Raw genomic sequence first — 24672 nt, forward strand, 5'->3', positions numbered from 1 at the left:
CACCGATGACTGATAGACTGCACACTGTGTACTTCTGTGAGGTACAGGTACAAAGAACAAGAATTGTAGATATTTGGGTGAATTTTGACATTATGCTCCCACACTTCTGAGGAGGTCAGAATATGGAACTGGGCAGAAGGGGTCAAAGGACACTCATTTAGGCAAAACGAAACGGAGACACCACCTGTCTCTTCTCCCCACGTGGTCACACGGCTGGCTCCCTGTCCAAACAGACTTCGTGGGGACAGGAGGCCGAGTCACATGATGGACAGGTAGCCGTTGGGATTTATTCTCAATGACATGTCATAACGATCCCCAAGATCGTGGGTGCCCAGATTTCCGGCTCCAGCCACACAATCTCTGAGACACATTTGCCCTCCTTTACTCTCCGTGGCTACGCATGTGGTGTCTCGCTTCACATCCTAGAAAAAAAGGTGCCTATGAAAAGGAAAGCACGCAGGCAGTAAATAAATAAATAAATAAAAGTTGGCCAATGTACATGAATAAGATTTTGGGGGGAGAGCTTCTCCATCCAGTGATTGTAACAGATTGTATTTTCTTTTTAGTCCAAGAATTAGGGGTACGCTTATAACTCATTTCATTCATCTAAGTTATTGAGTCCAGTTGTCTGTTGCCCTTCAACTATGGTTTTGACGGTAACATCCTTGTCAGCTGGATCATACGGTTAAAACGATTTGGAAAATTTAACCAAGAGTTTTCTTAAGGGACCCAGAAAGTATTAATGCTAGGAGATCTTTGATGGCGATTCAGCATTGACTTTGTGTAATCCTTCGTGGTATTTGTCATACACAGTGTGTCTTTAGAACAGGCCAGAAAGAACAGTGCCCGTGAGTTAGATGTCTTTTTTATAACATAGTTTTTTTTCCTTAATAGCCTCATTTATGCTATTTTTCTCCACCAAATGCTGGTTATTTAAAAGATATTCTCTAATTAAAGTTTAATATCAAGAAATGAAAGAAATACGGCTTCCGTGCTAGATGTTTATAATGACTTTATTACATCCTGCCCCAGTGACAAGGTGAAGTTTTCTCAGCATGACAGGGGGATAATTTATCAGAAAAATACCACAGTGAGTAAAGGGGATGTTGGAGAAAACCCTTTTGCCTTTCTCTCAAGGAGAGAGCAAATTATCTTCAAACACAAGGAATTTTTATTCATCCTTTATAATGGAATGTGCTACTTTTATTAAACACATGTTGAATTAGATTGAAGGAAAGAGCAAATTTACCATCTTGTAACTCATGGATTTCTGAATGGTTCAGGATGGTTACTCTCTACACTATATTACTGTGAGAATTGCTTATATAAGCCAATATAAAATGAACATGTTCTACAGGGATTTCTAAACAACTGCATGGGAAAATGAGGGAAGAAAGTGTAGGAAATATTTTTGAAAAGCAAAATTCACTTACTCTGGACCGTGAGTTTATACAATCATACCCCAGTACGTCATTTGCATTGGAATGCAGTCTAATAGATTTTAGTAAGACTGGACACATTTCTCAGCATATAAAGTTGACGATGCTTATGATTTTACAAATATTTTCAAAGAATACAGCCTAACCTGTTAGTGGAGGGTTGGGGGGAGGGTGTTCAAATGGCCTGTATTCCCACAGTTTTGCTATGAAGGTTTAATACAGTAACGATAATAAAACTCCTTTGTAAACCTCAAAGCACATGGGCTGGTTTCTCGGGTGGTAAGTAAGTGCCTACTGGGTGGAGACGAGGGTGGACTGGGATTTGTGGGTCAGGGTCACAAAGGTGCTGGAGAGACTGCTTCCCTTCAGGTTCAGATAGAATGACCCCGAGCTCCCTCGTGCTGAACACCCAGCCTGCTTTGACACCCTCCCCTCCCACTGAAAGGTGGTTGTGTAGTGTCCTAGGCACATCGTGTTTTTAGATCTACCATATAGACATTATCATTGCGATCATTTCGTGCAGTCGTTATCGGTTTAGAGTTACTCACTCATGCCCGTTTCTTTGTCTGCCATTCCTTTTTGGACCCCACTCTGTCCTCGGGTGCACCCGCCTTTCCCAAAGCCTGTCCTTTCCTCCTGGGGTGGAGTCTGTTGTTATTCACGAACTTATTTCTTACCAGTTCTGGGAAAATTTCAGATTGTTTTCTCCAGATATCGCTTGTCTTCCATTTTATCTCCTTTCTCCTTCCGGAATTGTAATTATCCGTATCGATCTCCATCCCTCTTCCAGGTGTTAATTTCTCTTTCTTATCTGTGTTTCTTTTTGTCTTTGGGCAATATTCTGGCTAATTTCTTTAGGTTTATTTCACTGTGTACCAATCTCCCCAACTGTGTCTAATCTAAATATTTATATCGAGTTGTATTTTTTTTACTTCTAGACATTTTATTTCCTTGTTTATCTCATGTATCCGGGTTGTTTTTGGACATTATCTTTTTCTCTTACTCTCGATTCAGTTTTACATTTCTGCACACATTTCAAAAATATTTATCGAGTACTCTATGTGCAGTGATTCCATTTTCTGAGGTCTCTGACTCTTACGGTAGATTGATCTCTGGTACGGTCAGTGATTTGGGGTTGGGAGCCCAGGGCTGGAAGGAGGAGTTAGGTTTAACCTGCAAACGTTCACGGTAGCTCAGGCCTCCAGAGAAGACTTGCCTTTGCTTCTGCCAGACGTTCTTGGAAACCGGGTTACCGTGTGTCCATTTCTAGGCTCCCTAGATCCTGGAGAGTGCGTGAGTCCAAACCCCAGACCTGAGCAAGGCTAGTGCTATGGTGAGACGTGTTTCCTACCCAAAGCTGAGGCAGGGACGGGCAAGGATACCTGCTAAAATTTTTTTTCAGTCCACTCATTTAGCAAGGTAGCATCATTCTGCAGAAGCTTCCTCAACTTGCAGAGGACTGAAGCCGTCTCTTCTCTGTCCGTGTTGTGTGAGAAGAGAAAACGCCTCACCGCCCCTATTGCATCCACGCGGTCTTGTCCTAGAGGGTTCCATTCCCTCTCCATTGAAAGATCCCTAAGGGTTTTCCCTACCTGAGGACTCTGCTGTTCACTTAAGTGGGTGTTTATTCTATTTACCCAGCATTCTAAGTTTCTAATCCCAGGAAGCAGTTCACAGTAATTACTTTTTATATTGTCAGAAATCAGAGTCGCTCCAAATCACATTTGAGTTATTGGCCATAATAAAGTGTTTGGAAAAAAAATGGAAAACTAAGATTCCAAATAACAGCATGTTTTCATGACAGAAATGACCAAAAGTCAATCCAAGGAGGAATTTTATCTCAATATTCTAAAAGAAGTTTCACTAGATGGTTGTATAACAAAAATGCAATTTTAAGAAGTAAGAATATATGGAGAATTGAAAATAGTAAGTGTTCACACTTTACGTTGAATGGGCATTTGACCACTGAAAAATAGAATTTTGCTGGTCACCCGTTTCTAGCAGAGCCAGGAAGGAGTAAACATAGGGATTGGTCACAGAGAAATAAAACAAAAATCATGTACCGTGAACGAGGAAGTATTATGGGCTGCAGAATGCACAGGAACCCGGCATTTCACTTCTGAGAGCATTTTCCACAGCGCGTCCCCTACACCGCGCACGTGTGCAGTCCCGTCCTCCGGGGCGAGTCCAGGCCAAGCCGCAGGGCCTCGGACAGACCAGTGGGGACACCCAGTGCGCTCCACGCAGTGACAGGGCACGGCCAGCAGCTGGAGTAAATGCCAGGCCGACCGCGGCACGGAGCACTCGGTCATGCTCACCGCAGGTCCCACAAACAGCCTCGTGCCTTCCACAGGCACCTTCAGCTTCCAGCCTCGGGTTCTGATCATCCGCAGAGAGACTTAGGGTCCTGTGTGGGTTTTCCTTTTAACTTTTCCAAGGAGGTTAGAAAACCCATTGACAATTACTTTGCAATAAAAAAAGAAGTATGTTTTATTCTGGTGTTTATTCCCCTTTAAAGGCTTTATTTCATTTACATTTGACGTGGTCCACGGCAGAAGGAAATAAAGCACCATGTTAAGGTCTGTGGGCTACCCCGGTAATTAGAGAGCATGACCTTGCCTTTCGGTGCCAGGCATTAGGGTTCGTGCAGGGCGTTTGCTGGGGTGGCGGGGTCCACCCTGAGGCTGCTGTTACCATGGACACCCTGGGTAGCGTGCTTTCAGGCAGAGGCTGAGAGATTGTGGGCAACACCCCAACAGCCCAAAGGTCCCCTGCCCTGGCTGTGAATCATTTTACACTTAGGATCATCTCTTTTTTACACTATTTTACACTTAGGATCACTTCTTTACCTGGAATGACTCAACCTCTTCTTTCTGATAAAGGTTTATCATTTTTCAAAAGGCCATCATGCTTTTGAAGGAAAGACAGAGAGTTGTTCAGGCTGCAGTGGGGGATGAACAGGCACGTACACACTCCCACCCTGTGTCCCGAGGTCTGGTGAGCACCGCCCGCCTGGGCCTCGGCACCCACGGTGCCCCAATCAGGCCTTTCTGAGGTCACGTGGCATCGCCAGCAAAACTGGAAACACAGCCCCTCTCAACCCAATAATTGCATACCCTGGTATCCGTCAGTGAGACTCTCACATGTGTGCCGGGGAAATCTTGTCTAAGTTTGCCTAATGAGACTTGTTTTTTTTGAAATAGTGGACTATCGACATCAACCTTCAAGTGGAGTGCATTTATCCACGGCAGATGTTTATGAGCAACCGGCACGCATGCGTCCCGCGCTGTTCCAGGTGCTGGGGCTACAGACATGCACACAAAGACGAAGAAATAGGGTGCGAGCCTCGGCCGAGCCCCACTGCGGTGGGCTTGACACGCTACACAACACAGCGGTGTGGAGCACACTAGGTGTCTCCGTGTCAACGTGCAGAGAGCCTAGGAAAGCATGATGTTGCTTTCCTAGCAAAAGCAAGTTTTTCCACGGTCAATAGTAAACTGTGTGAATTTGAAAAGAAAGAAAATGCAGCATATGATGGATAGTTAGTTCATAGATGCATGCCTGTGTGTGACGGAACAAAACCTGTCACCTGGGGATACAACCGCCGACTTCCTGCAAAGAGTGGCTTTTTTGTTTTTAGGAGAAAAAGACAGGACAGAGGAGGGAGCGAAGAGAGAAATTTACCTTTTTCTGTACAGTTTTCTTCCTTTCATGAAAATAAGTGTTAACAGTGATCGATTCTGAGCGATGGGCACACAGATGAGCTTTTTATGTCTGTGTGGGTGGTTTGTGGTTAAATAAAAAAAAGGGAAGGAGGGGGAGGGGCAGAGGAAAGCGGAGAGGAGGAGGGAGGACGGGACGGAAGGACACAGATCACCGAGAGGCCAGAACATCCCCTGAAGGAGCGGTCCCTTACAGACCCGAGCGACCCCCTGCTGTGAAACTGTGCCTGTCCCCCACCCAGAGTCCCCGCCCTGGCCTCATGCTGCCCAGCTGGCTTTCCCCTGGTGGGCGGGGCAGGGGGGCGGTCCATCTGTCCTGTGCCTTTCAAATCCCCCCCACTCAGCCCTCAGCCAGGTTCCCTCTAACCACCCCGATTTGACCTCTCCCCCTCCTGCCTTTACCTCTCGCCTCACCATCTGAAAACCGTCTACCACTATCCTGGCGTGGACCCCTTGACCTCCCAGAACCCCTTGTTACTGTGAAGGACTTCTGTGGTCTAACACAGAGGGATCCTCCATCAAGGTCGCCCCCGGGTCAGCCCCTCTGCCCCTGGGCTGGCCTCCTGTGAGCCCAGATTTCTCTACAGCAACATAGGGAGGTGTTGGTGCAGGCGACCTGCCCACCTCTTGTCACGCCGTCCTGCTGAGTGGCCCATCCTCCCTTCCTCTCCCTGTCTTCAAGGAACAACGTGTAACTCACGTCTTCTTCTGTGACCACACCCTTTGCCTCACTCCCACAGCCGGGCCAGTTCCATGACAGTCAAGTCTGTTTTTTAAATGTGCCTTATTTCAGCTCCTTGACCCACCTCAGGACTCCCGCACGTGCTCTCTCCTCCCCTTTGTTCTCAGCCCCACTGTTTCAAGCACCTTCTGTGCTTCATCTCAAATGCCCCCTCCGCAGACACCCTTACACCCATGACCCCCATCTGAACAGCTCCCCTTTACCTAGTTCCACCTCCATGTCTTAATTCTCCTCAGAGCATATGCCATAGTTAGTGATTATTTTCTTTGTCTACTTACTGTGTTTGTCTTTGTCCCAGACTTAAGATACTGGGTCCTACAGGTCAGGGACAAAACTGTCTGGTTCATCCTGTAAATAAATACATATCATTTAAGTTTTATAAAGTTGTTTGGCTCTTTTATAAAGTCCTTAAAATAATTTATTTAAATACATCATTTTTTTCTAAGGATTTGCTCTTTTAAATAACTAGAAATCTAACTAGAGGAAAGATTAATGGCAGACTCGAATATCTGCTCAAGAGCGAAGATCTGATCATTAACAGCCTAAAGAGGGTAATTAGGTGTACAGTCGCAATGCTGTGTGCGGGCTTAAATTAGCAGTGTGTAATTGAGCCTCATTTAACTGCAGGAGAATTTCACTGAGAGAATTTTATTTACATAAGAGACACGTCCAAGTGTGATTGCTTTGAGAGAATTTAAACATCTGTATGCCAAATTACTCCTCACTTATCAACCCCCAGCCCAGGACTGCTAGCTGATTCCTCACGCCCCAGGTACAGAGGTCATGCATGCACTCTTTCCGGCCAAGTGACCTCTTCCAGGCAGCTCGAGGTCCAAGCTGAAGCTTCACGATTCTTGGATACTTTGGTGAGACTCGATAAGCATAACAGGCCCCAACGATGGGGTGCCTTATTATACAGAGCCAATTTGGGGGAGAAATTCAAAATACGTATGTCAACAAGATCCAAACAAGTACTGAACGCAGCACCCCGTGGGGAGTGGGGGCTGGGGGTGGAAAGACCGGGTAAGTAAGGAAGATGGGGCTCACTTTGTCCTCGGGGAGGCTGCTGCCCTCAGGGGAAGGCGGGGCCAGCACACGTAACCAACTCGACCGCATGCAGTTGGGTATGGAGTTGTGTGTTAGCCGGACAGTTCAGGAAGATCAGGGGGACGGACCCATGACGCGTTGGATTTGGGGGTTAGGTGTGGGGAGGGGAAGGCTTACAAAGACCAAGGCAAATATTGGAAGCCCTCCCTTCCGTTTTTAAGTGTGCACAGATGTGATCAGATTGAAAGCCAAGCAAACCAAAAGGCTATTTCAACACATCGACTCCCAACATAAACATTTCCCCAGATTCCCCACCTGCCCCCTGCTGTGCTGCCGGCTCTGTCCATATGCTCGCCACCCACCGACGCACTCTTCAAAATAAACTTCAGCTGCACAAGCGGTTCACTAATAGAGCTTCTTTTAAAGCTATCCAAGCCGAGCCTGTGAAATAAACAGAATTCTCCCTTCCCTTTCCTTATTCTACTCATGACGTCAGAGGTAACTACAGTCCACACTTTGGTGGGTGTCTGCTGACACCTTCCTCTCTGTTCACGCCACACACACATTTATAAGCACGTGCCCACATCCATCGCCTTTTGTACATAACACTGCATATGGTTTTGTAATTGCTTTATGCAGTGTCTTAGAGACCTTTCTATGAAGTACATATACATTTACCTAACTGTCCTTTACATGGCTACATGGTGTGGATGTACCCTAATGTATTTACTTATATAAATCACCCTTTGATTGGCATTTAGGTTTGTTTACAATTTTTGATTTTTAAACAATGCTGCAGTGCATTTCCTGCACACACCTTGAGGTGTGCACAGGTATGAGTGTTCCCATGGGATCAAGTCTTTGAAGGGGGCAAGCTGGATCAAAATGCATTCATTTCTTACGTGTGGAATATGCCAGCAGATTGCCCAGCAAAAAACAAATGGCATCATGAATTTACACTTACCCATAGGTGCTCTTGTCCCCACACCCTTGCTAGGACCATCTATTACTAAATATGTATTTTTTTAAAAAATTATTTATTGGCTTGAGAGAGAGAGAGAAAGGAAGAGAGAGATTCGTCGATTTGTTGTTGCACGCAGGCACTGATCATATGTAGGTGCCCCGCCTGGGGATGGAACCTGCAACCTAGGCACATCAGATGGTGCTCTAACCAACTGAGCTACCCAGCCAGGGCTTACATACATATTTTAGTTATTTTCTAATCTCCTGTATGAAACTAGCATCTTGTTTAATCTGCATTGACTTGGCAAAGTCTAAATAAATTCTGTTCAGAAATCAAGTAACATGTAATTAATTTCATTTGTGGCAAATTGACACCTTTGCAATACTGAGTTGTCTAAATCCTGGAATTTTATGTGCCTCTCCATCCATTCGGGTCTTCTGTTATGTCCTTGGGCAATGATAGATAGTGTTCTTTGAGTCCCTTTTATGTATTACAAGTTGTTTGGGTAGGTATTTAATATAGTTATTGATCTAGCAAGTGGGATGTTATATCATCATTATTTATTGTAGATTACAGATATCCTGGAGTGGGTCTCACTGGCAATCATTTACATGGACATTCTCATTTAATGTCTCACTTTCCCCAAGAAGGCAATACTGTCCCATTGTACAGGAGAGGAAACTGAGGCTCTTCTTTCTATTCTAGGCTATGGTGATAAGAAGGCACAGAGCTGGAGATTTGTGCCATCTTGTTTGGAAGTCCTCCCTCCTGTCACTTGCATAATCCCACACCCCTGCTCTCTGTCCAGTCTGTCCCACCATGTATTTTGCTGGCCCCCTTCCCTCTCTGCCCTCCCCGGGGGTTCCTGGGCATCGGTTCCCATAAAGGGCTCCTGACGTGCCGACTCCCCAAACCTCTGCCTCCAGCTTGACTTTCACCTCCTCCTGCAGGTGACCTGGCCTGTGCAGGGCAGAAGTCCCGTCTTCCCTAAAACAGGGACACACAGCCTGGCCCCCCACTTCTCTGCTCTGTCCATGCTCTGGCAGTCCCGTGGGGCCCTAGGACCCAGCGCTGGGGGGCTCTTCCCCCCAACCACATCTGTTGCTCCTTCAGTTTCAGTGTGTTTCCCGTGTATCGCTTCGTCCCCACCCCCACTGGGCACCCTAGGGCCCCAGGACCTGCTGTCTCAGGACCCTGACCTCGGGACCCAGGACCTGGGAACTCAGTGGGTGAGGTCCCAGCCATGACCCCAGGGCAACGTGCCAGCCAGGCTACTGCTAGTGCTGTGACCACAGGCACATCACGTACCCTCTCTTCTCACTCGTCTCACCTGTAAAGATGGGGGTGATGACAGGACCTGGCTCATGGGGACATTGTGAGAATGAAATGGGCCCAAGCACATGGTGGTTAGAGCCATGGTGGCTCGTGTTAAGCCTGCAATACCTGTTGGCACTGGTTAGGATTCGTATTAACGCCCAGGTGTCTTCGTGTCCACATTTCTGCTAAAACCGTCACATTGGATTGGCTTAGGGGTTCACCCTATTTCAGCATGACCTCGTCTTGACTAATTACACCTGCAATGACCATATTTACAAATAAGGTCACATTCTGATGTACCGAGGGCTAGGAGTCAACTTACGGATTTTGAAGGGAACCAAATTCAACCTGTAACTCCAGGTTAGACATCTGATCTTAAGGACCTACTTCCTTCTCTCTGTCAGATACAGCTTCGGATGTAGTTTTCTTTCAGTAGTCATTTCTACCAGGTCACTCGATCACTCAAGAAATACGTAGTTTCTTCAGGCCTGTGTCTAATCATGGCTTGACACCCACTCACCACATCACAGAATAGACACAACTCAGAAGCACACTGAGTTATTGATAAATTTCATTCCAATCCACATCTGAATTAAGAGAAATTGGCCACTTTAAAGTTATCATAGATTACATATTTTTTCTATTTTCACTTTTATTTTAGTGAATGCTAATTTAACTGTCAAACGAAAAAGTGTAAGATAACCATCCAGAAACTCATTTCTAGGGTTACATCCTTAGAACTTAGATTTGAACCTTGTGTTCCTCTAAGTTTTCAGAAACTGTTAGGAAAACTGCTCAGGAGAAAGCTCAGCTTCATGTCGTAGTACGGCTGCTGATCGGAGGTGGCAGGCACAGCTGAAAAAGGATTCATGGTCTTCTACCGCCCTTTGGCACCTTATTAGAAGAACCATTTGTTCTTGTAATTACTATTAACCCAATTCACATTGCAATAGCAAATAAAAACCCTAAGATATGTTTTTGATTAAGTGAAAAATCAAATATACTTTTAAAAATCTTCCTGAAAATATCATTGTGTCTATCGAAGATCAAGTAGTTTGGCTGCACAGGAAAGGGACAGAGAACATGACGGGAGAATAATTAACACCAAAATCTTTAAATATGCCCCTTTTTATATAAGAATACATTGTCATCACTCCAAGAGAGGAACTTATTCTCTTTATGTATGATACACGAGGAAGTTTCATGTTGAAACCTAAAAAGAGGTATTATAATTTGCTTTCTTTTTACCGACACTTAAGGAGAGAACTTCTTCTGTATGTCAGCAGTGACAGACTGTTTCATCCACCCATCTCTTTAACAAGTATCTTCGGATAGCCTAGCCAAGCACTTCTTCTGTGTGATGGAGAAGAGAAGTCGAACAAAACAAACCCAGTTCCTGGTATTTTAGTTTCAGGAGAGTGCCATGAAACCCATGTCCAACACACACAGGATAACCTCACATCGATGTGTAAAATCAAGTGCTCTGCGCATGACCATGAATGTGGTCAATGCGGGCAGACACCGCTGGACGGTTGGCTTAAGCACCGAGGCCAGAATGATGGGGAGGAGCCAGCCAGGTAGGGATCTGGGTTCAGGGCCCTCCAGGTAACGTGATGGAAGGGACAGTGTGGCGGGGCGTGGTGGAGGAGGGAGGGAGTGAAGGAATGGCTCTCAGAGGTGTGGTCAGAGACTGAATCACATAGTCTACCACTTGGCATAGCATCACTGCTTTGACATTGAATGTTCTAAATGATTCACTGTGCTTTTTAAATAAAGATTTCTTTTCAGAGAGAGGGGAAGGGAAGAAGAAAGAGAGGGGGAGAAACATCAATGTGTGGTTGCCTCTTGTATACCCTATACTGGGGATCTGGCCCGCAAGCCAGGCATGTGCCCTGACTGGGAATCGAACCAACTACCCTTTGCTTCATAGGCCAGCACTCAATCCACTGAGCCACACCAGCCAGGGCTGATTTGCTGTATTAAAAGCCCATGGACACTGAGTGGAGAATGGGCTGAGAGAAGCAGGAGAGGAAACAGGAGGTGGAAAGGCTGGATCCTTAGCCCTGGGTGGTGCACTGGAGGGAGAGGGAAGTGGATGATCAGGACGTATTTTAGGAGAAGAAACAGTCGGACCTTCTGTTCAATGAGCTATGAGGGATGAGGGATGATTTAACTCGGGAAACTTCAGATTATGTATCTGATGTTCGATACTGACAAATATGCCAGAGAAGGTTCTTTTTTATTATTAAATGTATTGGAGTGATATTGGTTAATAGATTATATAGGTTTCAAGTATACATATTTCCCAAAGCAATATACCAGTTCAATGAAATCACCATCAAAATCCCAATGACATTTAAAAAAATAATACAAAAGGTCATCAGATTTATATGAAACCACAAAACACCCTGAATGGACAAAAACATCCTGAGGAGAAAAGAATGAAGCCAGAGATATTACACTCTTTGACTTCAAACTATACTACAAAGTGATGATAATCAAAATAACCTGCTACTGGGCCTGGCTGGCGTAGCTCAGTGGATTGAGTGCGGGCTGCAAACCAAAGGATCGCAGGTTCGATTCCCAGTCAGGGCACATGCCTGGGTTGTAGGCCATGGCCCCCAGCAACCACACATTGATGTTTCTTTCTCTATCTCCCTCCCTTCCCTCTCTAAAAAAAATAATAATGAATAAATAAAATCTTTAAAAAATAGCCTGCTACTGACAGAAAAACAGACATACAGACCAATGGAACAGAATTGAGGGCCCATAAACCCAAATGCATTTAGGCAAATAATTTTCAGCAAAGGAATCAAAAGCATGAAATGAGATAGAAAGCCTCTTTAATAAATGGTGCTGGGAAACTTGGGAAGCTCCATGCAAAAGAGTGAAACTAGACTACAGTTTGTCCCCATGTACAAGAATTAACTCCAAATGGATCACAGACCTCAATATGAGATCTGAAGCAATAAATTACATAGAAGAAAACATAGGTACTAAACTTACAAACCTTGGTGTTAGAGAAGATATTATAAATTTGACCACAAAGGCAAGGGAAGTAAAGGCAGAAATGGATGACTAGAACTGTGTCAAACTAGAAGGCTTCTGCGCAGCAAAAGAAACCACCAACAAAACAAAAAGGCAGCCCACCCCAGGGGAGAAGATTCTGGCAAACAACAGCTCTGACAAGGGGTTAATATCCAAAACATATAAAGGAGTCACACAACTCAACAGCAGCTAATATTCCCCTTCAAATAAGGGGATAATGCGTATGGACAAAGTCCCAGGTCTCTGTGCATATCCCTTTCTGAACACGACGTCTGCCAGGCCCCTCCCCCCACGCCCCCCAGGGCACACAGATTCTGCCTGGGCCTTGGGGGCTGCTGCTCCCTGCACTCCCGCCACTTAGTCCCGCCGCAGCCGGAGGAGTGTCTCCGTAGACTTTCACCTTGAGTGTTGCTACGACATTCCTAACTGGGTAAATGTCCCGTTTTCTTTGGTAGTTTTATGTCTCTAGCTAGAAATATCCCAGAAGTCCCTGGGCGGAGCTGAGCCACACTGGCCGAACCTCCTGGTGCTGAGCGGGGGGTTAGTTTCAGTGGCTCTAACATACAAACGCCCTCCAACTAACTAACTAACCTTGGAGAACCGCTTCAGCATTTATTCGTAACCCATTTACTCTCGGTTTACGTAGAGTTCTCGCAACGTTGCTACGTCTGTGTTCTGCCTCTCGGCATCCCGAATGCGTCACGTCATGAGTGTGTCCTTAGGGTTTTGACAGCAGAGAGCAATAATGGCTTTTAGCTTTGGAGGGAGCAGGTAAACTGTGAAAGACAGAACCAGGGACCGTTAAACTCCCGGGGACCCTTTAGTGCATGCTGAGAAGCCATTCCTCTAATACCTGAGCAGCGCAGCTCAGTAATCCACGTTCCCAGTGATGACCCTGAACCCCCAAATCATTCACTGTTGTTCAGATGACTGGCTGGCAGTGCGTTGAACGTGACACAACGTATATACTATAATTTAGAAATGCTTTCATCTAAAGTGATAATAGCTTTCCAAGGGAAATAAAGTTACCCATACAATTTTGGTTTGCACAGTTTTACATGACCAGACAGTTCTGAATAGTAAAGTGTGTGTGTGTGTGTGTGTGTGTGTGTGAGAGAGAGAGAGAGAGAGAGACAGTGTGCAGTTTATTAGTATCAATGTTTCATATTTTAATATTTTCCTATTCTAATGGAAGCACCTTCTTCAATCCCATTTAAGGGGCCATTTAATTCCAATGATACAAAAACCATGTGTGATGTAAAGCAGGAAGTGGGGTGCAGCGGCGAGTATTCCTCGTCCCCACGGGGGACCAAGACACCTCCGTGGTGCGCTCGTGGTCCCCTGAGAGTTTCATGAATCTCGGGAATTGAGACTTGACCCGAGGACCCTGGGCCTTTGTGGCCCTCCCCTAACCAAAGGCTTCTATTCTTCATCCTAGTTCTATGTTTTAAAGTGTTGACTGATTTTGAGATGGGTTTCAGTGAGCGGTGAGGGGCTAGACAGACAGAGATAGCTCGAATTAGGCGCAGCAATTCAGTCAATGTCTCTCCTCCCTTCAAGCGACTATCTCAGAAAATGTTGGAGACAGACGAGGTTCACGTTTTTCCGAAACAATGTGTCTCTAGAGAGTCTTATTTGCATGCCGAGTTTTTGTTTTTTTTTTGAATGTTAGCTATTACAGAAGCAAAGTGAGCGGTGGGATGGCATGTGCCTGCAGAACGGAGCCCTGCCAGGAAGCAGCGGGTTCATAAACACGTGCGCGCCGCCGCGCGTGTGTCCTGGGCGGCCCGCAGCGCGTCTGCGCAATGGTCGGCGGAGCGCTCTCCACTCGCCTTCGCCGCCGCTGACGGCGCGTCAATTCAATTGAAAACGCTGCGCATTAGGGTGACAGAAATCACAAGCATAATATTCCTGGTCCTTCTTTTCTGTCACTCTGTCCTTTCAAGGAGCTGGTTATTAAAGCAGTATATAAGTATGCAAAATATGTTGAAAGGGAAAGTTTTTCAATTGCACACAATATATACTGGTGAGAAATGCTTGGTGTGTGATGAAGGGTGACAACTGGTAAAAAGGTATTTTTAGTTTCTTTTGTGGGGAGGATGAAGTGAAAATATCTACAATGTATAGCATTAGCTTTTCCAGCTATTTTTATATTTAGTGTATTTATAGCATTTATACACTATAGCTTATAGTGTATTTATAGCATTTATACCATGTAGTTGCTTAAAATAAGCGAATTTATTATTTAAATTGCTTAAGTAATTTAAAATGTAGTTGCTTAAAATAAGCAACTACGTGGAATTGTTTAAAAAGTGAATTTATTACTTAAAAATATTTGATGCAATATTTAATTTGTGTTCTTTTCAAAAATTTATGCTAGATTAGTGTTTGTCTTATGATATTTTCTTATCCAATTCCTTTTGCATTGCTCTTGCATGAGAAATCATGAGCCCTTTTTGTTGTACTCGAGCCACTGATCTATGAAGAATGTGCGGTCCTTACACGAGATGACCAAGGACTGCAGGGTTGGTGTTCGCAGTGTGAGCATTTGAGACCTAAAATCAGCAAAGTCAAGATCCCTGGCAAATTCTAATTAAAGTAAACCCAAGGAGGTTCCCAATGAGCCTAAGGAAAACGATAAGAGAAGATGAATTGTGGGCATGTTAGTCTTTTCCCAAAGAGACAAAAACCACATTCTCTTTCAAGTCCAGTTGCGTCAGTTGCAGAAATATTCCACAGGGAAGAGTCCAACAGCGGCAGAATGTGGGCTGAGGCACCTGCCGTGTAGGGGCAACGACTCACTTTCAGGCTTATTCTTTTGCTGTGTTTTGGTTTACCATCAAATTGTAATTGAACAGTAAGTATCAGTTACATTTTCAAAAGAAAAAAAATCATTATCCTTCTTAAAGCAATACATAGTTATCTCTAAATGTTGGTCATTTCTGTACAACTAGAGTTGTACCGGCAGAAATTGTTTTTGAGGTAAAAGGGATCATTCATCTGCATGCATTAAAGTCCCATCAAATGTGAACAAGAGTTAGCCGCCAAGAAAGTAAAGGTTTATTTTTAAGGAGATGGCGCCACGCCTGTGAGCTCATACATAAAGACCTGGCTCCTGATGACTCAGGAGGTGGGTTCTGTAGGGGGAAAACCATTAATCATGGTGAATTAGAGAGCTGGAACCATCATTAAGGTCATGGTCAGTGCCGGGGTGCAGGGTGGTTGATGATTGCATTTGGTCCTGATGTCAGCCGCAGAATCATTCCGTCTGGCTTCACATGCATTTTGCTTATGGGATTCTTCTGCTTTCCTGCATCCAGAGCTCAAACACAGCTGAAGCTGGATGTTACCTCCCTCTGTGGTCAAGAGACCCCAGGCTCTGTCCCTAAGATTATTTGACAGAGACCGAACCTGACTGTCCCGAGGGCTTAATGTTTAAGGGTCATGCATGTGCAATGGAGAGAGAGGTGGGTGAGTCCGGGTACTAGGCTGGAAAAGGCCAATTTGAACCAAAAGGAAAGAAGGAGAAAAGGTCAGATTAAAGAAAACAAGGCTCTATATGCTGAGAAAATCACAGGTCGCATGTAAGAGAACACTGTGTCCCATGCTGATAAGAAAGAGTGTGGCTGAGTATGACAATAGCAATAGTTATTGTCAATTACTTGAGTAGTGACTAAGAAATAGCACGAAGTCTATAGAATTTTATTAATCATTAACACCCCAAATTCAATGAATATTCTAAAAGGAGAAATAGCAAAGTACTCTAAAACCCTGAATGTAAGAGGAATTGACCTTTGTCTTCAAACGCAGCAATCAGTGTCCATTATCGTGATGGGAAGTCAGATAGTCTTTTCTGAGAAGTTTGTGGAGTATTTTATTGCTTTATTTCTGTGCATTCATTGAAATACTTTAAACTGAGGCCAAAGCTTAGACTTATATGAAGTAAAAATTTGCAAAATAAAGTTAATACTTAATCTGCCACATGCTAAGAGAAAAGCGATGATCATAGAAAATCTGCTAAATTAGTTATGTGCCAATTATATGCCAACTCTGTTGCTGCAATATAAACACATGACCTAGACCTAAAAAAACTTATGACATTAAATTTTCTAAGTATGTATTTCTTATGTAACATACTAAAAACTCCTAATTTAGGCCACTGAAAATTTAACATTGGACCCTTAAATGGACACACACACCTATCATTAGCCTCTCTATGAGGTTTCTTGTTTATGTGACTGGGCTGCTTCTGTCCCTCTCTTGCAGGATCTAGATTTCTCATCACATCCACGGGAGCCTTGTATATTAAAGATGTACAGAATGAAGATGGATTGTATAACTACCGCTGCATCACGAGACACAGATACACGGGGGAGACCAGGCAGAGCAACAGCGCCCGCCTCTTCGTATCAGGTGAGAGCCCACCGCGCCTGCGCTCGCCGTGTCTGCGCTTCCTGTGCGGGAGCCCCGCGACGGCACAGCGCACACCGTGAATTCACGGCTCACATGAACCCTTCGGGTTACCCCCCAAATATTTTATCAATTGCAGGTCATTGCTGGGTTTTTTTTTTTCCACTAACACCTATACCATACAGTTCAAGTCTAGACATTTCAAGTGAAGTCATTTCACATTTTTGTGAAATTCCAAATTGCTTTGGCCCAGTATGCTTTCTCGTTGGAGGACAACACCTCCTTGCCCTGCGTGTTTGTGTGGCCTGTCATCGACACTGCCCACCGGCCCCACGAGGCCTCGCACGCGGCAGAGCCGAGGGAGAAGAGCAGGGTCACACGGAGCACACCTCTGGGTCCGCAGATGATGCCGACGGTGTTGGGGCGGTTATCCGTATCCAAAGGTAAAGGGATATCCATGCCCTCGCGGGCCCTTCCAGGATTATTCTGGAGTGAAGGGAATCTGAGAGCAGCTGATTCTACTCTGATAAACACGCCAGCTTTGTGCTGTCTTTGATGGGATTTGTCCTTCGAGAAAGTATCAATCTTTGGCATAATCTCCACGATCGGCTTGTTATTGGCCCATCTGTCAAGCAAATAAGCACACGGTGATGTGTTAGCACCTTGTGGGACAATCTAGACATGTGAGGAGTTCATCTCAGAATTAGAAAACCAAATGCCAAATATCTGAACTTGCCCTATAAAATGTAAAATGGCTCCGTGTGATGAATATCTTAATTTTGCTGGTAGCGATGCTTTGTGAGGGAGAAGTGATGGAAAGATGTTCCATGTTGGGAGGTAATTCAAACCATTGCCCCCTGGACACCCACGGATCACCCTGCTGATGGTCTATTGGGATTCCCCTTCCCCACGCCCCTCAGAATAGCCCCAGCCCACCTGTTTCCTAAGGTCCAGCGCAGAAAGAAAAAGGCAGATTTAAGTGATTTCTCCATTGAACTTGAAAGTATTTTTTCTACCTGTTTTTTTTCCATGTCCATTGTTCCTTTCTCCCTTGTTATAGTTATTTTGTCTTCTTGCCTCTTTTAAGGAAAATTGTTAATGCTAAATGGTGAGAACAGAGTGAGTGCAGATTACTTTTCTGAAATTCTAAGCTTTCAAAGCAAACACAAATGAACCTCATTTTTTATTAGATTTACATTTATTTTTTCAAATGTACACATGGTGTACACATGGTCATGGTGGAGACATGTTAATAGCAATATTTTTAATGATTTCAAACTTCTACTGAAATTAGAACAGAACGAATTGAATAACAGAAGGGAAAGTGCATGGATGACACCTTCAGCAAAATTGGGTGATGGAAATGCCCCAAACTCCTGGGTGGGTGTGGACAAACTACCGACAGCAACAGGACCGCGGGTGACAGTAGCCATGTTGCAGGAGCAGTAGGCGGTGGAAAGACATTTTGGAACTACTGTATATTCACAGGACTGCAAAATAAACAACCATGCTTATCTCCAAAAGCAGAGGACAACTTTTCAAGTGGCGACCTGGGAAAATGTGTCTTAGTCACAACCCGCAGACGGAGCTGCACGCACTCTGAGTTGAAGATGAGCGTCAAGGCCGTAGTTGGCAATGCTCACACAGTTCAGGCTGCTCTGAGGCCTCAGAGATACTGGAGGCACTCAGCAAACACTCCTTTTCAAGGAACAGGTACTCACCGTGAGAGAAACTGCTGGAATAGAAGTCAAGTTGGCTGGAGAGAGCGCTAGCAGTCACAGAGAGAGAAGGCCCAGGCAGCATGGGGGTCCTAGGGGAATCACATCGCATATAATGTTATAAAAGAAAAACATAGCATGAAAGGCGAGAGCGCTGCCTCAGAAGGCAAGTAACGTGGTGATCTAGGAGACACACAACTAAAGGTGGGAACCCTCCCGGAGCAGGTTTGGCTCTGAGAAATGGGCTAAACTTTGAGTTTGTTCGTGGTAATATCAAGGCAAAAAGCCAGAAGTGCCTTTTATCCTCTCCTGCAAGGAGCCTCTCCTAGTTAACAAAGAGCCCTATCTCATTTTAAAATGAAACAAAAGGAAAAAAGATGTAACCTCCCACAACTTTATTACAGGAGGAAAGATGAAAATGAATCAAATAATGTTTTGACAATTAGAAGTAATTTTAAAGATTGTCTACAAATCATATGAAAACTATAATTTAGTATCTGAAAATGACTTAATGCTTTGAAACAGCAGCATAATTCAGAAATAAAGTTCACAAATAAAGTGGCTAAAAACATGAACCCGTGAAACAATGAAATGGTATAATTTAAGAAAAAATATCAGAAATGCTGTTATGCAATTAAAATTAAATTAGAAGGAATACATCGGAGAACACACACAATGGAAAGCATGAAGTGGGAGTAAGACCAGTAAGTAAACACGTGCGGAAAATCAAACAACTAGAGGTAAAAAGGGCTGGTGGGAAAACATTTACATGACAGGCAAAGATGGTGAAACACATGTATATTTAGAGTCCTTTAAGAAGAGAACCGAACAATAGGTCCAAGCATGTGCTTAAAGCAATAATTCAAGAACAATTCCTGTAATTGAAGAGTACATATTACTGTATTGGGTGATACACTGATGCCTGAGAAAATGAACCCAGAATGGTCAACATGCAACATATTTTAATAAAACTTATGAACTGTAAGTATTAACACTAAATAATTTGTTTATGATGGCCATTCTGACCAGGGCGAAGCGGCATCTCATTGGGGTTTTAATTTGCATCTCCTGATGGCTGGTGATGCTGAGCATCTTTTCATGTGTCTCTCCTCTGTATGTCCTCCTTGGAGAAGTGTCTGTTCAAGTCCTTTGCCCATTGTTTAACTGGGTGGTTTGTCTTCTGGAGTGGAGTCATGTGAGTTCTTTATGTATTCTGGAGATCAAACCCTTGTCCGAGATATCATTGCAAATATATTTTCCCATACAGCTGTTTCCCTTTTCATTTTACTGCTGTTTTCTTTAGCAGTGCAGAAACTTTTTATTTTGATGAGGTCCTATTTGTTTATTCTTTCCTTTATGTCCCTCGCTCTAGGGGACTTATCAGTGAAAATATTGCTGCGTGGAATATCTGAGATTTCCCTGCCTATGTTCTCCTCTAGGACTTTTATGGCGTCACAACTTATATTTAACTCTTTTATCCACCTTGAATTTTTTGTATGGTGTAAATTGGTGATCTAGTCAATAGACAACAAGTGCTGGTGAGGTTGTGGACAGAAGGGGACTCTAGTGCACTGTTGGTGGGAATGCAGACTGGTGCAGCCACTGTGGAAAACAGGATGGAATTTCCTCAGAAAACTGAAAATGGAGCTGTCTTTTGACCCAGCAATACCACTGCCGGGATTATACCCTAAGGATCCTGAAACACCAATTCGAAAGAACCTATGCACCCTAATGTTTACAGCAGCACAATTTGCAATAGCCAACCACTGGAAGCAACTGAAATGCCCACCAGTAAACGAGTGGATCAAAAAACTGGTACATTTTACACAATGGAGTACTATACAGCAGAAAGAAAGAAGGATCTCCTGCCCTTCGCAACAGCTTGGATGGATCTGGAGAGCATTATGCTAAGTGAAATAAGCCAGTCAGTGAAAGACAAATACCATATGATCTCACCTATAAGTGGAAGCTAATCAATAAAACAAACAAGCAAGCAAAATATAACCATAAATTAAGATAAAGAACAAACTGACAGTAACCAGAGGGGAGAGGGATAATGGGGGAAATAGGGGAAGGTCCATCAAGGAACATGTATAAAGGACACATGGACAAAGCCAAGGGGGGAAGGTTCGAGGGTGAGAGGCAGGGATGGTGGGGCCGGGGGCTGTGGTGGGATGACAATGGAGACAACTGTACTTGAACAACAATAAAAAAATAAATAAATAAAAACTAAATCATTTGAGCATCCAGGGAACAAGTTCAAGTTACTTCTAAAGGGCAAATGTAAAGATCTTAATAAAATAGCAAACAGATTAGAAACAGTAAAAGAAATAATAAGTCTTCTTTAAAATATCGATAAGACAAAGTAGGCTGATTTCAAAAACAGCGAAAAAGCTGGTGATTTCTATACTAGGGCTAAGTTATTTGGACTAATCATTTTTCTCTCAGGACAACTAAAAAGGCTGTTTGTGAAAAAAAAAAATCTTGATGTTGTTAGAAGCTAATGTGAACAATACCAGGTAAAAATCCCGAAGAAAACAGTGGTGGGAAGCTAGTCTGTTGCCGAGGGCTGCTTTTGCAGAAGGGGCAGTTCCAGGGGAGACAGACGAAAGCCCGAGATGGTGAAATGCTCTTTCGAAAGCTTAGTAGGATCAGGTAGGTAAAAATTGTAGCCTAGGTCCCATCAAAGTAGAGCATAATAAACACCCCGTGCTTGGGGTTGAAATGTCACAGGACTATAAGAATATGAGAAAAAAAAAAAAAAACAGAAATAGGACTGCCCTCCCAGGACTAATGCTCATCTACGTATCATCCAGGAATTAAGATTGGTCGAGGTGACCTTGGATTACTAGTGCCGTAGCGATACCCCTTGTGCATTGCTTTGGCGATTTCTGCCCTCTCACCTCCCCCTCCCCTTCTTGATCAGCCTCTCTGAGCATTTTAAAATTAATACACCTTCGCCCTACAGGATAATGATCATATTAATAACATTTGCCACTCCCAGTGATGGGGTGGCAGAAGAATGTCTTATGCACAGGTACTAATTTGAAGAATTTCTTAGACAAGCAAAACCTTAGTATCTGTCAGTAGAGGGATAATTACATAAATTATGGTGCAGACACTGAATGGAGCAACATACAGACACAAAAGAAGGAGGATGAGCTTTCTTACTGAAGTGGAGTAATCTCCAGGATACATTGTTAAATGAAAAAGGAGAAGTGAGAACAGTATATAAATTATCCTGTCTTTTATGTAGGGAAGATAGAGTATATGTACACATCTACTTTTAATTGTGAAAAGCAATATTGGAAGGGTGAATTAAAAACTACTAAAACAGTTTGCTTCTAGGGGAAATAGTGGAGGGGACATGGATGTAAATAAGACATATTTGAATGTATCTTACTACATAGTTTCGACTTGAAAATCATGTACATGTTGGGGGTGGGGGGAGTGGTGGGAGGGAATGGAGACAACTGTACTTGAGCAACAATAAAAATGTAAAAAAAAATTTAAAAAGGAGGAAAGAAATATCAGTTCACACCACTCAGAATGACAATTATCAAAAAGTCAACAAATAAGAATTAGTGGGTTGATCACATTGTAAGGAGTAAAAATGTTTAATCCCTAGGCTGTACACCTTAAACTAATATGACCAATATAAGATTGTATACTGACTATACTTAAGTAAGAAATAAATAAAAATAATAAAATAGAAAAAATCATGTTTGATATTTTAAAATATTAAATTAAAAGTTTAATGTTAAAAAATGAAAGTACTCTGAAACAAATGAATCTATATGCATAACAAGTTCTTAAGATAACCACAGAAAACAATTATTTAAAGTAACTTTAAGATATAATATTTGCCATATATCTATGACAAATGTATTTTAAAGATAAATACAGCTTAAAATAAATTCTTAAAATTCATTTGCTTGCCTTATTTTTAAAAATATTAGAGTTTTTTTGGAAAAAATATTTATTTATAAAAATATTGTTATTTTTGAAAACTATATTTATATTTCTAGTAAATGAGAAAGGGAGAGAATAATTGTATTTATGTTATTTTTATTTGAAACCAAGACTTCTGGTATAAGAAGAAAGCTTAAAATAAAAAATTTAAAGTAAAATTGTTGAAGTGTCAAACTTCAAACTATCAATACACACGTGATTTTTTGTTTTGGAAATTTTTTAAGTATGTCCTTAAGGCCTAGAAATGATTGGCAAACAATAGCAACAAGCACCTCTACCACCTGAATTATAGTGTCATTTAAATATCATTCTCCATGAGAAGGGACTATGGCCTCTTGGAAAAATCATGGATTATAGGTCTGGGGCAGGTCATGTATAAGATGAGCCAGTAACATTCATGAAGTCTCCTCAAAATGATACAGGAGCCAACTTTTAAAAGAACTTTTATTGATCAAAAGTGTGATGAGTTGAACATTAAAAAACAATGATTATATTTTACTGATAACTATTAAATATGTAAAAATCTCTTGAGTTTACTATGATTTTATATATGTACTAATGTACCAACATGCACCTACAGTATACACTTCCATGTGTACATACACACACACACATTTAATAATAACAAAAACAATAATAAGAATCTCTTTTGTCTACCTAGTAGTAACTAGGGTACCAGCTAAATATTCTCCATCTTTCCAGTAGCTGCTGTATTTCAGTATAACCAACTAACCCTAGTTCACGTTCTTATTTACAGAATATTTACATCTACCAAATATGGTGAAGGAAAAAAGGAAATGAGAAAATCACCATTTCAAACCCTAATAAAATAACTAATTCAAGACATACCTCATCACATAAACTTGCCGATCTATTTATCACTGCTAAGTTTAGGAAAGCCACACATGACGTGGCGCAAAGAGAAAGAAAAAAGGTTGAACTTGATCTAGTCAACCCATTGGAGGTAAACTCCAGTTTATAAGAGAAAAGGCACTAGCAGAACAAGTTGAAGGACTCCATGAAGACACAAATTCAGAGGCAGGATTTTCTGCAGACAACTCACCCGGTTTCTTCAGTAAGTCAACGACATGAGACAAGAAAAGAAAGCGGATCTGCTCTGGATTAAAGAGACTCAAGATCAATAGGAACAAAATGTTAACTGTAGAACAATCCCGAGTTAATTAGCTCAGTCGTAATAATCATAAGCTTTTTTAGCTCATCAGGAAAAAAGGAGTATAGGGTAGATAAAAGATAATACCAGGAATGCGTTATTACTGTAGTATAATGTTGGCACTGTGGTTGCATAAGGAAATTCATTTGTATTAGAGAAACATACTAATGATATAGTGACAACAAAGGTTCTGTGATTTGACTCAAGTATGTTAGCACCGAAAGCAAAGGTCGTGTAGAAATAGATGAAGGGTTAGAAAACTGATGCCTGTTGAGTCTGGGTGATGCATATATGAAGCACATTATATTATTTTTGGCTACTTCTGTGTGAGCTTGCAAATTTTTGCAATGAAAACTATTTTAAAATAGCTTTTAAAATATTTAAATAAAATGTTGGAAGACTAAATGATAAAAATTAAATACAGCGCTGCTGTTTGGTTGTGCTAACTCTGTATATGACCAAACATCACCACGAGAGCCTGCCTCGAGCGTTGAGCATAAAGTCTGCATGGACAAGGGCTCCACAGCTGGCATTGTGGCCTTTTAAGTGTGTCTACCCCCTGCGGAGCCCCGCAGTCTGACAAGTGCATGAATGTAATTACGGAATACGCATCCTTCCGCTCACGAAGGACGGAACTTCAGGAGAGCCCCGAAAACTCCCCCGCAGATCCCTTAGGAGATGATTTAGGTCCCCCCATCGTATCCCGTGGAACAGCCACATTGTTCTCCCGAGGCACCAGGGAAGTGAAAGGAGCTGCTGGTTGGCTGAGGGTCTGCGTCTCTGTGGTTGCCACAGAAGTCATGGCAGTTATGGCTGATTTCGTCCTGTCTTCATCTGTGCCTGCTGGCTGCCCCCGGTGGCTGACTATGGAATCACAGTGTGTTAAAGAGATCTTTCTAGAAGGTTCTTACTGGAAAAGTGAGAGGATGTCTAGTTTGCATTGGGGTTTACTACCAGGTGGGCCAAATAATCATGGCACTTTCCTGACTGAGACCAAGATAATTAAGTGTCAGGAGCCCACGTCTGTTTTGTAATGTCCTCGTGGAGACCAGTGTGGCTGCATCTGCTATTCTGAACAGGAAGGAGTAGAAGAGAGAGCAAGGCAAGGCCATTGAGTTTCAT

General features: G+C 42.9%; 1 protein-coding gene across 1 annotated transcript in view; it reads left to right on the forward strand.

Moving 5' to 3' along the window:
- DSCAM (DS cell adhesion molecule) overlaps window positions 1-24672 on the forward strand; it is a 542830-nt gene that overhangs the window by 289012 nt on the left and 229146 nt on the right. Inside the window, exon 5 of the mRNA XM_045852387.1 lies at window positions 16546-16692. Within this exon, the coding sequence (XP_045708343.1) occupies window positions 16546-16692 (147 nt within the window). The remainder of the gene's footprint in view (window positions 1-16545; window positions 16693-24672) is intronic.

The sequence above is a fragment of the Phyllostomus hastatus genome, unplaced genomic scaffold, assembly GCF_019186645.2.
Source record: "Phyllostomus hastatus isolate PE091 unplaced genomic scaffold, TTU_PhHast_1.1 phas_contig_948, whole genome shotgun sequence".
NCBI lineage: Eukaryota > Metazoa > Chordata > Mammalia > Chiroptera > Phyllostomidae > Phyllostomus > Phyllostomus hastatus.